Source organism: Psammomys obesus, unplaced genomic scaffold (genome assembly GCF_907164565.1).
Source record: "Psammomys obesus unplaced genomic scaffold, mPsaObe1.curated_primary_1811, whole genome shotgun sequence".
Taxonomy (NCBI): domain Eukaryota; kingdom Metazoa; phylum Chordata; class Mammalia; order Rodentia; family Muridae; genus Psammomys; species Psammomys obesus.
Genome location: NW_026596079.1, coordinates 39,231,538 through 39,248,731, shown reverse-complemented (window position 1 = coordinate 39,248,731; position 17,194 = coordinate 39,231,538). Strand labels below are relative to the sequence as shown.

General features: G+C 48.1%; 1 protein-coding gene and 1 pseudogene across 1 annotated transcript in view; one reads left to right on the top strand and one right to left on the bottom strand.

The window, feature by feature from the left end:
* The first annotated feature begins 4,525 nt into the window (after window positions 1-4,525).
* On the top strand, window positions 4,526-4,646 carry LOC129690947 (small nucleolar RNA SNORA17; annotated as a pseudogene).
* Window positions 4,647-12,394: 7,748 nt separating this feature from the next.
* Window positions 12,395-17,194, bottom strand: part of Klf10 (KLF transcription factor 10) — a 5,991-nt gene continuing 1,191 nt past the window's right edge. Inside the window, exons 2-4 of the mRNA XM_055626719.1 lie at window positions 15,550-15,780; window positions 14,543-15,455; window positions 12,395-14,050 (exon numbers count right to left, since the gene is read on the bottom strand). Coding sequence (XP_055482694.1) covers window positions 13,791-14,050; window positions 14,543-15,455; window positions 15,550-15,780 — 1,404 coding nt within the window. The 3' untranslated portion in view covers window positions 12,395-13,790. The remainder of the gene's footprint in view (window positions 14,051-14,542; window positions 15,456-15,549; window positions 15,781-17,194) is intronic.

Genomic DNA, 17,194 nt, shown 5'->3' with positions numbered 1-17,194 from the left:
TGGTCACACTGATCATGTTCAGACAGGGGCTGGGGCAAGGCCGCAGCTGGTGGCTCTGTCACAGGCAGCCTTTGCCCATGTGCTAATGTGGAGGAGACTCAGGCCAGCAAGCTTCCCTGGGGTCCTTTAGCTCAGTCACTCCCTTCTGTCAGGCCCGCAGAACCAGTTTCTTTATTTTGCAGCCCTCAAAAATTTATCCAGATTCACAGCGGCTCTTTCTGGCTGGTTTTAGGATGGGCCCTTTCCTTTTGCTAGCCTGAAATGGACGTTCACAATGAACAAAACTAATGATGGACAGTGGAGAAGAAAGAGAGATTTCCAGGCAGAAGTAACACAAGTTTCTACACACTGGAGGACTGGTAAGATGGGCAGGGAGGTGTTAGGATGACATGAGCTGGTGGGCACAGGCTCCGCACAGGCCCTTGCCACCTAACTGTGCGAAGCCTGCAGTTTGAGCTCCATCCCTGGAACTGACACGTGGGGGAGGGAGGGCTGGCTGCACAGGGTGCCCTCTGACCCCACAGGCACTCTCACACCCACCACCACCACAGCAGTAAATAACAATAACAAAGACCTTTATTTACTGTATTGTTGTACTTTGATTTATTTGTTTTTATTTTGTATGTATGAGTGCTTTGTTTGTATGTGAGAAGATGGTGTCAGATCCCCTGGGACTGGAGTCACAGACTATTGAGAGCCACTGTGCTGGGGTCCTCTGCAAGGACCCAAACTAAGGTCCTCTGCAAGAACAATATGTGCCTGTAACCAGCTGAGCCATTGTTCTAGCCCCATTAAATATAGTTATTAAAATACAACATAAACTACCATTTGTTTGTTTGTGTTTGGGGGGACAAGTTCTCACATTGTAGCTTTGAGACTGCTAGAGCCCGGGTTGGCGTCAGACTTGAGACCCCTGTGTTCCTCCCACCACCGCCCCTCCCCTGACTGCTATGGTCCCTGGCCCACCTCCACTGCTGTGCTCCTCACCCCCAGTGTGCTCCCTGCTCCCCCACCGCTGTGCTCCTCACCCCCAGGGTGCTCCCTGCTCCCCCACCGCAGTGTGATTGCAGGCGGGGGCTGCCACACCTACTCTCGTGGTTAACATTTCTTTCCTGAGCACCTTGTCTGACAGCCAGCCCGACTGCAGCAGTGCGTGCAGCGTCCCTTAAACAAACTCGCCTGGGTAAAGGTTAGTGTACTGTCCACTTTGTATCTGAAAAAAAGCAACGTGGCATTTCCTCCAGGAAGGAAAACACTTTGTTCAAGATGAGGGGAAAAGGAATTCTGGGCTGAATTCAGGTGCACGGCAGTTTGCTTTCAACCTTCAAAGCAGTGGAGAATGAAACTGGGGCTTCATGGCTTCCTCTGGGGTTTCTTCTTCATGACTGTCCCCCAGGGTTGAGCCCTGATCCAAAGCCATCCTTGCTGGCAAACCCTAATCCCAGAAGTAGCCACTGGGCAGGCTCAGTGCTACTGCAAAACCAGATCAGAGGAGTGTTTGGACCAGGCCAAGTTTCCACCCAGCTCGCTCCCACAATGACCTTCAGACAACTGCAGAGACCACCCGGGGCCTGCACACTGACCTAGCCATGCGGGGTGGTTTGGGTGAGGCCACATTCACCGTCTTTAAAGAGCGTTTGTTACACAGCTGCTGAAGAAGGCTGCAAGCAGAATAGAACAATCCCCCACAAAATGGGCTCAGGGGAGAACAGTCAACACCTCCTCATTCAAGCAGTAAGGCCTGAAAGAAGACACTCCAGCACTGAGTGACCAGCGACACAGCGTTCCGGTCACTCCAGATACTCCCACGGTATTCCAGCGTCTGTCAGACCTATCCCCGGGCAGGATGGAGTGGCTGAGGAAACGCGGGCATCTGTGCATTTAAATCCTCGTCCTCCATGCTACCGCCAAGCAGGCAGAAGGAAGTGGTGCAATCAGGGGCCAAAGCCCAGCGTCCAGAGCTTACGCTTGTAACCACACTAAACCTTTCTTAAAATATATGGGGAGAGCCTAGGGGTTAGCTCAGTCTGTGGCGTGTTTGATTTGCAAGCATAAGGTCCTGAGTTCGATCCCTCAAGATCACACAAAGCCAGGTGAGGGGGCCAGTAATAGAGGAGTTTGCCGCCAAGCCTGAAGCCTTGAGTGTGATCCCTGGAGGTCACATGGTAGAGGAGAGAACTGACTCCCATGAGCTGTCCTCCGAGCAGCACACAAGCACCATGGCATGCAATGTCCCCATGAACAGACAATAAATAAACGTGAATCTTAAGGTTCAAAATGCCAGATGTGGGGGGCATGAGCTCATGATCCCAGGGCTGGGGAGACAGAGACAGCCAAGTCCCCAAGGCTCACCAAACAGCCAGGCTAGCCTAGTGGTTGAGCCCAGGACCAGTGAGACATCCTGTCTCAAAGCACAAAGTAGAGAGCATCTGAAGGGCGGTGGCCAAGGCTGACCTCCGGCTTCATGTGCACAGATACACGCATGCACACAAGCACAATGCACGTATGCAAACATGCGTGCATGCATGAACATGTGGGTACATATCCACGCAAAGCACATGCAAGGGGAGAATGACCATTTTACCTACACAGCAGTTAGAAAATCTCAACCACCAAAACCAGTCGCTGTGAGTCTCACTGTGCGGCTCAGGCAGGCCTCGAACTCTCAGTCCTCCTGCCTCTGCCTCTGGCTTCCTAGGACTGGGCCAGGCTTTTTATGAGAACTGCTGGGTACCACGTTCTAGGAGCTGCTCACTCATCCTTTCTTGCCGTCTTAAGGACCGCCAAGGTCACCTACAAGTAGATGCTTCAGGTGAGTGGAGTTCTTGGGGGTCCCCAGTGAAGGCGTCTGTTCCTGAGGTTCCTATGACTGAGATCCTTCCCATCCGCGTCATGGCAGCTGTTAAAGGGTTGTTTACAGAACCCAGCTCTGGCAGCAGGAGCGGGAGGACAGGCTCTTTGTCTCTTTCTCTGGGTAAACTAGGAGGGCACTACAACCTGCAGGGGCCTCCTCCACGCTGGGCTGAACTGTCCCACCGGAAGAGGGTGACAGGTTGGTTGGTTGGTTGGTTGGTTGGGAAGTGTTGTGTTTGCTCTTGTGTTTTGAGGCTGTCTCATGTAGGCAAGGCTGGCCACAAGCTTGATGTGCAGCTGAAGATAAGCTTGAACCCTTCAAGTCCTGTAATTACCGGCCTGTAGCACCAGGTCCACTGATGGGCTCTTTTATCCCCTAAGACACCCTTCCTTACCACCTCTGGATAAAAGGGAGTATTCCCCTGGAGGCGGGAAGAAGTCCACTGGGAGCCAGGCAGCCTCCTGAGACTCCTGAGACTGGGTTTTCGAGCCGGGGTATCTGTCATGACTGTGCAAAAAGAGCTCTGGAGGACCCAGCAGTAGAGGGCCCTACACTGTGACCTTTTAAAAGAGGTGTCACGGCTGTTCACAACCCATTGACCATTCTGGAATCATAGCCCTATTTAGCCACAAGGGGTCAGTGCAATGCTTTCTGAGTCAGAAAAACAGCATCAACTGCTCCTGGGGTTCCACCTTACTACCTTCACCAAAATCAACCAGAACCGCTCTGACCAAGAACAGACATGAGGCGACCTGTCAGAAAACATCACAGCCAGGCTGTACCTCCAGCCTTCAATTTTTCTTGCTGAACTAAATTTAAAAGTTAGAAGAAGATACACAGTTCCTTAGAAAAATCAAGTTGAAGGACACAAGATGGCTCAAAGAATAAAAGCACTTGACACATGAGCCTGATGGCCTTAACTCAGTTCCTGAAACCCGAATAACGTTACAAGTGAACCAATTCCGTGAAATTGCCCTCTGATTTCTTCATGCGTGCACTGGCACACACACACACACACACACACTCCCACACAGGCATTATGTACACACACACACAATAATAATGAACATTTAGAAATTAGAAAAATCCAAATGAAAAAGTCCAGATATACATTAACAGAAAGGCATCATGACTTGCAGGAGCTGTATTTGGACTTGAAGGTGGATTCTGCATCCGGCCCACGCTCAAGGCAAGATGAATACATCTTCTGGAGGACAAGCTTCACTGGGAATGGGGGCGGGAGAGGGAGGGGACGGTATCAGTTCCTTCTCTCACTGCTGTAACAAAGACCTGACAACCGCATCTTAAGGAGAGACAGGTTTCTTTTGGCTCTCTGTTGGGGGGGACACAGTCCATCGTTGCAGGGAAGGCACCGTGCTGAGCAGCTGTCGCAGAGGAGCCGGCGTGTGAGGTGGTCACGATGCATCTGTGGTCCAGAAGCAGTGATGGATGCTGATGTCCTACTGCTTCTTTCCATTCCATCCAGTCAGGGACCCAGTTCATGAGATGGCGCGGCGCAGTCAGGGTGGGTCTCCCCTCCCCATGTGATCTTTTCTGGAAACATTCTAACAAACATGGCTAGATGTTTGTCTCCTGAGTGCTTCCAGATTCCATCAAGTTGACAAATCCACCACCACAGTCACAAATAATGCTTATAAATATCCAGTGACACCTGCTGCTAGAGGCGCTCAGGTGTGGCTGCTGTGTCCCACGACAGTAGGCGGGAGAGAGGAGCGAGGCTGGGTCTGTGCTCAGCGCTCAGACCTGTGAACACCTGACATTCCCTGAAAAAAGCAAGCCTGAGATGACCACCAGCGCAGCCTCAGGGAGCCCAGGCGGAGAGAGAGCCTGAGACGGCCACCAGTCCTTTGATGATGAGCTGAGACGTGGAAGTGTAAGCCAAATAAACTCTTTCCTCCCGGGCTGCCCTATGGTCATGGTATTTCATTGCAGCAATAGAAACCCAAGACAGATATCGCAGACAACGTCCTGTAAAAACTCAGGGAGAAGGCTGCATCGAGAGCCCAAGAGGGAGACCTAAGGAAAACCACACCGCCAACACCTTGACTTTGGGTTTCTACCCTCTACGACCACAAAAAAGTAAATTTTGTGGTTTAAACCATTAGTCCTTATTTTGGCAGCTCAAGGTCTTACAATGTAGCCCATGTTGGCCTGGGACCCACTCTGTGGCCTCAAACTTCGCTATAACTTTCCTTCCTCGATCTCTCGAGTGTTGATATGTGCCACTATACCAACTGCAGGGCTTTTGCTTCTTTGTTTTGTTTTAAACCGGGTTTACTAAGTAGTCTTGACTGGCCTGGGTCTTGCTATATAGACTACGCTGGCCCAGGACTTACAGACATTTGCCTGCTTCTGCTTCCTGGGTGCTGGGATTAAAGATGTGCTACCACGCTTGGCTCAGGTTTTGTTGTTGAATGAAAAAAAGAAAAGGAAAAGGCTAAGACTGCTCCTCGATATGGCAAAGGAGAAAGTTTATTATAGACAGGTGGGATTGCACAGCCAGAGGCAGACACATGTGGGAGAGCGGACATGACTAGGCTGAGCAGGGTCCTGTGGAGAGAAGTGGGGGGAAGTGGGGGGAGAGGGAAACCAGGTGCAACAGCCAGCAGGTCAAAGGTACATACAGGGCAGGTCACCAAAATGTCTGCATTATGTCTGCAGAGCCCGTGGGGGAAGGGCAGTCCAGCCCCTGGGCTGAATGGTTCGGGATAGAGGGTAGAGTATATGAGCCATACCCTGTACTGAGGAGGTACTGAGGGATTCTGGGAGAACCTGGATGCCAGGCCCAATTTGGTATGTTAAATAGGCTCCTTAGCCATTTGTCCTGGGCTTGAAATTTAACAGTTAAATCTTCTCACCAGTTCTTCCAATGTCTCAGAAATCCTTTATATTAGTTACTGTTGCAGAGCTGTGATCAAAATGCCTGAGTCGGGCATGGTAACCTCAGCTTTTTGGAGGCAAAAAGATTAAGGGTTCAAGGTCATCATCAGCTATGTAATGAGTTTGAAGCCAGCCTAGACTAGGAGAAACCCTATCTCAGAAACAAACAAGACCAAAAAAAAATAAAAAGTAACACACACACACACACACACACACACACACACACACACACACACCAGGGTTTTCTTGGCTCCCAGTCTTGGACGGCCCCATGGTATCTTAGCTGCGTGGTCTAGCTGGAGGCAGTGCATCATGGGGCAGAGGCATATAGAGGAGACAGTGCACTTCATGAGCAAGAGACTTGGAACAAGACACCAACTGCCAAGACCCACTCCAAGTTACTTCTAGAATCACCCAAAACAGCACCACCATGGGGGTACACAGCCCCCAAAACACCATACTTCTGGGGGTACACTTTGGCAGTACACTTTTGGGGGTACGATGTAAATTGTAACACCCCTAAAACCAACATGCCTGTTGTCTCTCTGTTTTACTTCACTTCTCCTCAAAATATACAGTCCAAGCCAGGCGTCATGGCACACAACTGCAATTCCACCACCTGAGAAACTGCAGCCGGAGGTTTAGAAGTTCAAAACCACTGTGAACTACCTACGGACGACCTGCCTCAGAAGTGAAAACAAACGCAAAGTTGCAGTGCAAGAAACACACGCGCTCTCTTTCTCTGAGGCACACAGGTTCTCTCTCTCTCTCTCTCCGAGACACTCTCATACACACCTTTCTTTCTCTCTGAGGGAGAGACTCACACACACACACACACACACACACACACTCTTACATTCTCTCATACTTAAATACATAGTCACATGCTTTCCCCTTACACCCTCACATATGTGCTCACACACTAGTACACACACAGTTCACACATTCTCATACATACACACACAACTCTACACACACACATTCTGCTCATCTCTAGTGAGCATGAAAACTGACACAACTTAACACCATCTCTCAGGACTGTGCCCTTTTGCCCGCTCTGTCTGAGACTTTGTCACTTATCTTAACTATGTAGTGATAAATCTCAGGGAAATCTGGTGAGGCTGTGGCATAAACCTCCAAGGTGTTCTCCCAAGGCTTGTGATAGTGCCAGCTGCTGGCAAAAGGTCCCTTCCCCAGCGTACCAACCTCCCCACAGGCCGGCTTGAGTGTCTTCGCAATATGGCAGCTGGCTTTCCCATACAGCTTGAGAGAAGCCCTGGAAACCACAGGTCAGTTATTCAGCCTTCCGTTCGTTCCAGCCTGGCTCTCTGAAGTGTAGAAGACGGCATGGGATCATGAGCGCCTGGTATAAACTCACCACGGTATGGCTCCATCGCCATCTGAGGATATCCGGGACTTGGGAAGCTCGGCGCTGATGCCAGATTGCTGTCTCCTAGCTGTGGAGCCTTTTCTGTCTTGATAATTCATCCGAGATGCAGCACTGGAATGGCCACCACTCTGTGTAGGTGGCCCTTTTCAAGCTTATTGGTTCTTCCCCAGTTTTTTCCTCTCCCCCTCTCCTTCCTCTTCCCTTTCTCCTCCCACCTCCTCCCTACTAGGCATGAAGGCTAGGGCATTACATATTCTCAGCAGACACGACCCTCAGTTATACCCTTCCCAGATTTCCCTGGTCTAATCCTATCTTGGAAAACAGGTCAGATGAAACTTACAGATAGTGAAACAAACCCAGGACATGGTTCAGCTGGTTCATGATTCCGGGTAAGCAGAGAATTGATAGCAGCATGCAGGGCAATGGCCCCACAGGCTCCCTGCACGAGGACGCCTTGGGTTTTTTGTCTACTGGCAATAAACTTGAAGTGCTCACACTTACCTTTTAGTTAGGTTGTGAAAGCTATGAGTTGTCTTTTTGAAACTGATATTCAAGGTTCTGATGATCTAATCAGATAAAGAATGACTTCTCTCAAAGCCTACCTCAGGGTCATGGCTTCTCTGCTTCATATTATTTCTGTTTTGTTTGACTATCTTGTTTTGTTTCTGAGAAAGGATCTTGATCTAATCTTTCTGCCTCCACCTCCCGCTGCTGGAACTACAGGCTGGTAGTTCTCAGCCTTTTTTTCCTTTACTTTATTTTCTTTGCAGAATTTCATGCTGCTTTTTCCAAAGGTAGGCTAAACTTAAAATCAAAAACAAATTATTCCAAGAAAACCAAAGTGAGGCAAAGTACCACCTTTTATGTATTGTAGAGTCCCTCCCCTTCCACCACCCAATGCCAGCTGGTTAGCTGGGCGCGCTGGGCTGGTGGTACTCCACTGAGCCAGCAGTGAGTTTCCAGCTCCCGGGGAAGGGCACGGTGCCTTTTGGCAGGGAAGGCTTAGAACAGCAGACAGGCCCGTCTCACTCCGCTCCTGCCATAATGAACCAAAGACGAGAGAGTTATGATTCTTTGGAATTCTGTCACTCGAAACCAGGACATTGGGGTGGACCCTGTACAGATATGACTTATAATAATTTCTTTGGGAGAAAGAAGCCTTTGTCCCTCATACTAAGCCACATTCCCACGGGATTGTCATATAGAATTGAAAGCGTAACTTTCTGACATTTGTAGCTCTTTTGAAGAGTGTCTGGGCAGCGGTCAGGAATTAGCCTAACTCACAGAATTTACTGAAGCCTGGATCACTTTGAGCAGGGCAAAGGGTAAACTGATGTATTTGGTTCATGGACTGGCTGTGTCTGGGGTAACTGTACAAACTTGTGCTTTCTAATCAAATGACAAGTGACCAGGCTTCCACTCAGCTCAGCAAATATCTATGGCTTCTGCTCCGTGTATTTCTTCCTGTTAGACTGGCCCTGTTACAGTGAGCTTCTGTAAATGGGTCACCCAAATAATTAGATATAAAGTGAAACTGTGGGAACACTGGGCATCAAAACTCTGTAAACATCAAACTCCAGGTGGATTTTCTTTGCAGAACAGATGGCCAACCTTGGTGGGCATCCTAATGCATGCACTGCCGTTTGTGTGTCCCAGACATAGACCCTGGAATAGTACCAACAAAATACAATGGATTATGCTTTTCAAAAGCTCTTCTGTACAAAACCTCACTGGAGCTTGCTGTTGGCTCTAGGAATGGAAGAGAGCAGGTGTGCCATGTTTGGCCCCATTATTAAAGGCATGGCTATGAACACTCAGAATAATAAAGCACCTTTCCCAGCAGTGAACTACTTGTCAGTACAACCAGCCCTGGAGTCGAGAGGATGGTGCTTAGTTTTGTGTATCAATTGGTTGGACCACAGAATGACCATCTATGGTGGAATATCCTGGATGGTCTCTAAGAACATACCCGACAAACTGAGTAAGGCAGACTTACCTTCGCTAATGTTGGTGGGGTCTCAATCAGCTGTAAGGACATCCCCCACCTCTGAATGAACCATGCATGGTGGTACACATCCATTATCCCAGCACATAGGAAGGAGGTAGAAGCAGGAGGATCAGAAGTTCACAGTCATCCTCACCACATTGTAAGTTCAGGGCCCTTTCTCAAAAATAGCAAAGCAAGGGGGCTGGAGAAATGGCTCAGCAGTTAAGAGCACAGTCTGCTCTTCCAGAGGGCTTGAGTGCAATTCCAAGCAACCACATGGTGGCTCCCAACTATCTATGTTGGGATCTGATGCCCTCTTCTGACAATGCAGATAGAGCCATCATACATTAAATAAATAAACAAGGGTTGTGTGGGCTCCGTTTAATTATGGGTCACAGTTGGTTGTCCAAGAAGGAGTAAGTTACCCATCTGTAAGATTGTCAGTTCCTGTAATAAATTCCTTGTAAAAAAAATAAATCTCTGTGCTCCGTGTGTGTGTGTGTGTGTGTGTACATACATGTAAGAAATTGTTTGTTTTAGCAGTTAGATTTCTCTAGAGAATCCTAGAACACCAGGTCTTTCCAGCTACCAGAAGCTCTGCAACTGATGCTTCCTCTGTGGCCCAGCTGCATGGTGGAAGGGCCCTGCTGTTAGGCAGTCAGCTCAAGGTCATGTCCCAGCCTGAGCTTCCCCACCTGGCCTGGCCAGCAGCACAGCTCCAGAAGGAAGACTTCCCATGCAGCTTCAGGAACACTGCGGCCTCCAGGGCACAGTGCCTACCCAGCACTCTTGACGCTCTCATTACTCTCTGCCCACCCTGAGAGCAATGAGAAAGCTTAGAGGGATTATTGACGTGATATTTCTTAGCAAGGAATTGACTCTCCTAAAGGGCCTATGCAAGTCTTGTGTGTGTCATCCCTGTAGATTTTTATTCCAGTCTTGTTTAAAACAAAAACAAAAAACAGAAAAACAAGACAAACAACCTTGGCCAATGGATTGCCATGCCTGTTTTTGTTCTGTGATGCCGGGCACATGGACAAGTATTATACCAATGAACTCTATCAGCCTTCTTTAACTTTGGATCTTGGAATAAGTGGTCCTTCCAGCACTAGCAAAGAATGGAAGAGCAGCCTTCAGCATTTCCTGCCTGTTTGTATCCTGCTTGTCATGTAACATCCTCCTACTTATAGTCTTCCTGCAACTAGTTGCACAGGCTTCCTTTCAGTTTGAAAAACTGCTTGAGCTCCTGCTATGTGTAAGATGCTATGCTAGATGCTGAGGGCAAGGTTCAGAGATTCCTTGTCTTTGCAGAGTTTTACAGTCAAGGAAGAAAACAGAGACATTAAGCAATTTCAGTAAAGGGTAATGATTATGATAGTGAAAATGTCAAGGGAAAAGGGCAGGGAAAACATTCTCTACCCATGAGGTCGCATGTAAGAAGGCTCAGTGCTTGGACACAGGGTGAGGGATAAGTGGAACTGGAGGGAGCGGCTGGGAGAAGCCTAATGATGCTGGGTACTGGGGACCTTAGAAGGGCCCCAAGCCACCTGTGACCTAGCACCTGAAATGTGGTTGGTCCTAAGGAAGATGTGCTGTAAGCATGTAAGAGTGGGTTCCAAGACTAGTTTCAGAAAAGATAGACTATAGATTAGCAATTATATTGACTCAGTGTAAAAATATTTTGGATATACAGGGTTAATGTTAATTTTTCACCCTTTGATGCAGTGGCTAGAAAATAATTCAAGACAGTACCACTCACTATGCAGTACTGGTTGGCCTGGAACTCACTAGGGAAACCAGACTGACCTTGACTTTGCAGTCACCCTCCCCAGTGCTGGAATCAGAGGTAGGCTCAAGCAAGCCTGGCTGAAAGAATCTAAATTATATATGTGACTCACGTGTTACACAGCAGTGTTGCAGGCAGGGGCTCCTGCCTGGAATTCCACACAGGAGTAAGGCTCAGGCAAAATTGCCACACGTTTTAAGCTAGCCGGGGCTCCAAAGCAAGGCCCACCTGGTTTTATGAAAACCAAAAGGAGAATGGTGGTCTCTGACATGGAAGGCAGGGGCAGGGGGCAGGAACTCAGGGCCAACCCGTCTCCAGTTATGCAAGGAGGAAAAGAAACCTTACCCTGAGGTCACTGGAAGTTTTAAAGTTTTAGACAGAGCAAACTCAGTCAGATTTCCCTTTTCCAAAGGGAAAGACTATAGTTAACAACAAGAAACTAGACGGGAAACCAGGCAAGGGCTGTGAGGTAAAAATTAGACAGACTGGCAGGGCTGATGGGGCAAACTCTCCAGCCTTGGCTACAGGACTGTCTCAGAAAACAGGAGAAAACCCCCAGCACTTAGACTAAGACAGGAAGGTGGCAAGGTCAAGGCCAGTCTGTTACAGGGAAACTGCTTCCCATCCCTCAAAACAACCATTAGTAACTGTCACTCGGGAGAAAGGACAGTTGAATCGTAGAATTCCCATCCTTGTCAACCAAAACAGTTAACTACTCTGCTACAAGGGCTACAATGGGATGAGTAGCTGTGTTTACAGCTAGAGTCCAAGTGTCTACAACTAAAGGAGTCACTTACAGACCCACAGATCCAGACTGACACAAATAACTAACTAAACACATCTTTCTTACAGAATCCCAAAGAATATACAATGGAATTAGCATGCCCTAGGCAGGATTCATACAAGCATAGTGGGTTAGTCAAAGCAAAGGGCTTACCTGAACCAAAGCATAGTGGGTTAGTCAAAGCAAAGGGCACACCTAATCCTAGCTCTTCAGAGGCAGAGGAAGAATTGCTACAAGTTTGAGAGCCTGAGCTATTTGAGTTCCAAGGTTAGCCTGGGCTACAGTGAGACTTTGTCTCAGAAAAATGAGCCAGCTGTTAGGTCAAGGGTTAAGGTGGATGTTCAAGAGCAGTGAGACTTTTGGACCAACTCAAATACTGATCTTCTAAAAATCACACCCTATTTACAACTCTCCTAAGTGACTAGCAGGTGTCTCTCTCCAGAGGCAGAGTGGGCTTTCCTAAGTACCAGTTTGTCCACTGTATCTAGTATCACTTCCTGGTCTGAGTGAGTGTAACTTGGAGAAGTTGTTTCATTGGTCTTCTTTCAAGGCCTTCTTTCATTGGTCAGAGCAGTTACGTTGTGTCAAAGTAGTCATCTCAAAGAAAACCGGCCTCAGTTCTGATCTGAATGAGATCAATGTCAAGGTGAGATGGGAGAATAGATTTTAACAAATGCAATAAGCCCACCGAATATACTAAAGAAAATTCTTTATTGTAAACAAGGTATAAAGTACAACAAAAAATATTGTGCAAATTGTAACTCGTGATTTTTTTTTATACTTTTTAAGAAAAATCTTTTTCAAGGGTTCAAGTTTGCATGTTAGAAACCTACACCCAAGATACAGAAAGTTTAAATGGGAAGGTATAGTGACAATTTTTTCACTACGTATTTGAACAATTTATCTTTACCGCCGAGTTTATCAGATACTTTACAACAGAATAGAAGCATGGTTAGCAAAAGTCACTGCTCTAGTGGTAGAGTGCTTGCAGAACACATGCAAGCCCTGGATTCGAACCCCAGAACTGCAGGTGTGAGTTTCTCAGGTGCCCGAGCACTGCAGTGGTAAGAAATGCGCTGTGAACATCATTTTCAAGTTGGAAGTATATGTTCTAATTAACAATTTCCCTACCTACTCTGACATCCTGAAAAACTCCTAAAAATAAGACAATTGTCCATCTGTAATGATCATTAACTTCCTAATTTGAAGGACATGTCTTTTACTGATGACATAAAGACATCTATCTTTCTCAAGGAGTTATCTCAAACTCTTGACATCCTTCTTTACAATCCGTTTTCATCTTCAGATTTTTTTCTAAACAAAATGCAGTGTATCTTAAGTCTAGAGAAAACACATTGGTATACAATTTTCAAATCTACACAAGAAACTGCAGGCAAACTAAAATCTAAAGTAGAGTAAAATGCCTAAATGCTGTCATTTGTTAAACTTTCAAAACAAAATGCCAAAAAAATTTTTTTTGCTGTACTTCCAAGCAATTAAATTAATGAGGGTTCCAATTCTTCGGCTCCCCCTTAGCAATGTACAGCTGTTCAACTTCAAATACCAACAACAGTGGAAAATGATAGTTTTAGATACACTTAATCACACCCACAGAGTGGACTGGAAAGACTAAGAATAATAAACAAGATAACTCTAGGAGAAGATGACACCATTGTATAACACAAACTCATTGTCTAGCTCCTGTTCTGTACCGTAATTTCCAGCCTCTATGTTCTTGAAACCAATGCTTTAAAAGAATCACACTGCAAAGCTGGTCTCAAGTATAAACGGCAAAAACAAAGTACCCAGTGTGTGTGTGTACATGATTCAAAACCTGTGCTGCGCTCACCTCACCTGAACCCTTCCAAGCTATTCAGAAGAACAGAAGCGTTCTCATCTCTATGTGGGAAGAGAGGAAACCTGCCCTTCTGTGACCTGCCTGTGGCTGAAGCACTTCTGTCATCTAAGCCAGGCTGGGCCTTCCCAAGGCCAGGGGCTTCTGCTTTACCCCTGCTGGAGGGCATTTTGGCTCCATCACTGGCTCCTGGCTCTGACCAAAGTTAGTTCTGACTCCTCATCTTCTGGCTGTCACTGCGCGGAAGCAGGGGTTGCAGGCAGAGCGATGTCGTTCAACTTGCTCACTTCCATTTGCCAGTTTGGGAGCTTCTTGGCTGATAGGTGGCGCCGGGCGTGCTTGGTTAGATGGTCACTCCTCATGAACCGACGGTCACACATGGGACAGGCAAATTTCTTCTCTCCCGTGTGGGTTCGCCGGTGTCTGGACAGTTCATCGGAGCGAGCAAACCTCCTTTCACAGCCTTTCCAGCTGCAGCTGAAAGGCTTCTCCCCTGAAGCAAAGAAAGCCGGATAGTCAGCACACACTGCTCGCAGACCCTCTAAGCACACATCCTACCACGCCTAGAGCTACCTATGGGGTGACAGAAAGCTGGTCAGCTCATGAACCATCAAAGTATTTCAGTAGACATGCTTGTGTGATGGCACACACCTTTAATCCCAGCACTCAGAGGTGGAGGCAGTGGCAGGAAGATCTGAGTTTGGAGGCCATCCTGGTCTACAGTGAGTTCCAGGTCAGCCAGGGCTACACAGAGAAACCCTGTCTCAGAGAGGTGTGTTGCTTCTTCTGCCTCTACTTCCCAAGTGCTGGGATTACAAAGGTGTGTCGCCAGGCCCAGGGACACACTGAACAGTCTTAAGATACTTTATCATCCTCCAAGCTTACACGAAACACAAACTCTCCCAAGGGGGTCACCCCACCCCCATTCGTATTTGTGATGGAAGTCAAACTCCACATACACACTGCTTTCAAAGACGGTCAGTACCTGTGTGTGTTCTCACGTGGGCCTTCAAATGGGAACTTTTGAAGTAAGTCTTGCCACATCCTGGGTGGTTACAGACGTGGCTTCTCACTCTGGATGAATCAATCTGGGGCGTGACTCTTGCTGTTGAAGGGGAGAATCCAGGAGCAGGGGCAATGGGAGACAGTCTGGTGCCATTGGGGCTCAGCACTGCAGGCTTTGGGCTCTGAACAATGGGCTGGGGTACAACGAACATGACAGTGCCCTTGGGCACCTGAGTGCCCATGAACAACACAGGGGGGCAGACAGCTGGTGGCTGGCTGGGTGGAGTGCTAGGGACAACGGTGGTAACAAGAGAGTTGTTTGCAGGAAGGGGAACCATCTGGCAGATGACAGGCATGGGAGGCACGCCCCCAGTGGCCACCGTAGGCGAGGAGACCAGTACTGACTTCTGCAGTGGGGACACAGGTGCTGGCTGAGACCTACAAATGACTGTCTCTGAGGAAGGCACAGCAAAGTCATACAGTGCAGCATCCCCCTTCTCGTCACCATCTGCTGCTGCTGCATTTGGCTCGCGTTTGGACCTGTTTGGTGACACAGCTGCACAAGGTATGTTCTTTCTCTCAGCCTCAGCATTTAGGTGGGTTCTTCTCCTGAAGGAGTTGTCCTGATAGTTGAGGATGCTAGCTGCTTTGACAGGGCAGGATCTGTGGTTACACAGCTGTGCATCAGCTGTGTGACGGATGACACTTGTCGCTTGAGCCTTAGGGAGGGGAGCAACAGTTACTGGGCTCTTCTCTTGTTTGAAAGGAGCAGCACTGGGAGGCTTGGCAGTGTCAGAGAATGATTTGAAGTGGCCACTAGATGGCGCTGGTGGGGTCAGACTTGACACTTGAGAGGGTTCGAAATCAGAGGGACTGTAAGGTGGAGTCAAACACTACAAAGAGAAACAAACAACTCCTGAGAAATGAGAAACCCGGGACATAAACACTAAAAAATGCTGTCACTTCTATCGGCTTAAGCATACTCACAAATGCCGGGATTGCGTGAAGGTCAGGCGTCCCTGGGGGCACACCCTCTTCCTCTGAGGTGTCAGACACTGGGGTGACAGGCCTGTTTTCAAGGTATTTCTTGAAATGAGACTTCCAGTCGCAGCTCATGGACATGAGCGCCTCCACAGCTTCAAAGTCACTCTGCTCAGTCTTGTTCCAGGGGTGTGTACTCTCTTTCGGCTTTTCAGAAATTAGTTCCATTTTTTCCTCCTATGAAAACAAAAGTTAAGGCTCTTCTTATCCAAATGACAGGGACATGCAGTCTTTTAGCTATTTTTAAAACACCCCTTGAAGTTAAAGAATGCCCCATATTTCCAGTAAGGGAGCCAAGACCAGCATCCTAAAGTGCAGTTTGACTTACACTACTTTCAGGTAAAAATGGATCTAGTTATCCAAAGTCTGAAATTGGTAATTTCACCGTGTATGGTAAAGATCAAGTAAAATAAGGGGGCAAATGGAGAATGTAGCCAGGCATGGTGGGATAAATGTGTACTCTCAGGACTGCAGAAGCCAAGCCGTTTGGAGCTACAGCTCAAAAAACAAAACCCAACATACACAAAACAACCAAAGGGGAAAGAAAGAACATCCAATTGTATTTCAGTCAAGCCTCAACCTCTTTCTGTGATTTTCCTGGATCTATTCAATGCAATGGTTTCTGTACCGTAAGGGACCAGACAGGCATAAAATTTAATGTTCCTGAAATTTTAAAAAAGCCTATTGAGTACAAGTTGGTGTTAATGTTTAAAACGAGACTTGATAACAGTTAATGTTCTGTGTTTGTGCAACTCCTTAAACCTAATGTCTCACATTAAAAGTTCTTTGAACTGCATTTCATAAGAATCACGTCTACTTTCCTCTTAAAAAGAACTTCCAAATTCTTCCGGTTAATGTAAAGGTCGCAAAAATTATGAAAGGCATCATAAATTGAGAACGGGAGCCAGATAAGATGAAGTCAAGGCCAACTTTGGCTATACAGCAAGTTCAGGGCCAGCTTCACCCAAAAAGGCAGAGCAAAACCTAATAAAAATCAAAGATCTCAAAAGCTCTTTAAAAAGAAATGCCTGACCGCCTATTGGGAGTGTGGGAAACAAGACAATGTTCTGGAGTTATCACTAACAACGCGACTGCACAGTGGTTCGCGCCTTTATGGAAGCTGCAACAGATGAACACTGTAAGTGTAAAAAGCCTATAGGCACCAACTCGAAGAAAGGGTGAAAAAAACACCAGGCGGGCAGGGGTGAGGAATGCGCGCCCGGAAGGGAGGCTGGGAGGGAGCAGAGGCTGGTGCGAGGCAGGAAAGGGAAGCCGGGCGCAGGGGCGGGGCGCGGGAGGCCGGGGGGGAGATCCTCGCGGGCGGGGACCGGCGGAGGGGCCGCCCTAACCTTAGCGAGGCCGGCGGGTGAGTCACCGGGAGCACCGCCCGCCGCGCGCACGTCCGCGTGCCCCGGCCCTGCCATTGGCCAGCCGGCCTGCGGCCCGGGCGCGGATTGGCCGGGCGGCGCGGGGCGGGGCGCGGGGGGGAGGGGGCGAGGCATGTGAACAAAGCGTGATCGGCGGCTGCTCCGGGCGGCGCAGGAAACGTGAACTGGGAATCGCCGCGCCGTCACCTTTCCCCTACTTCCTG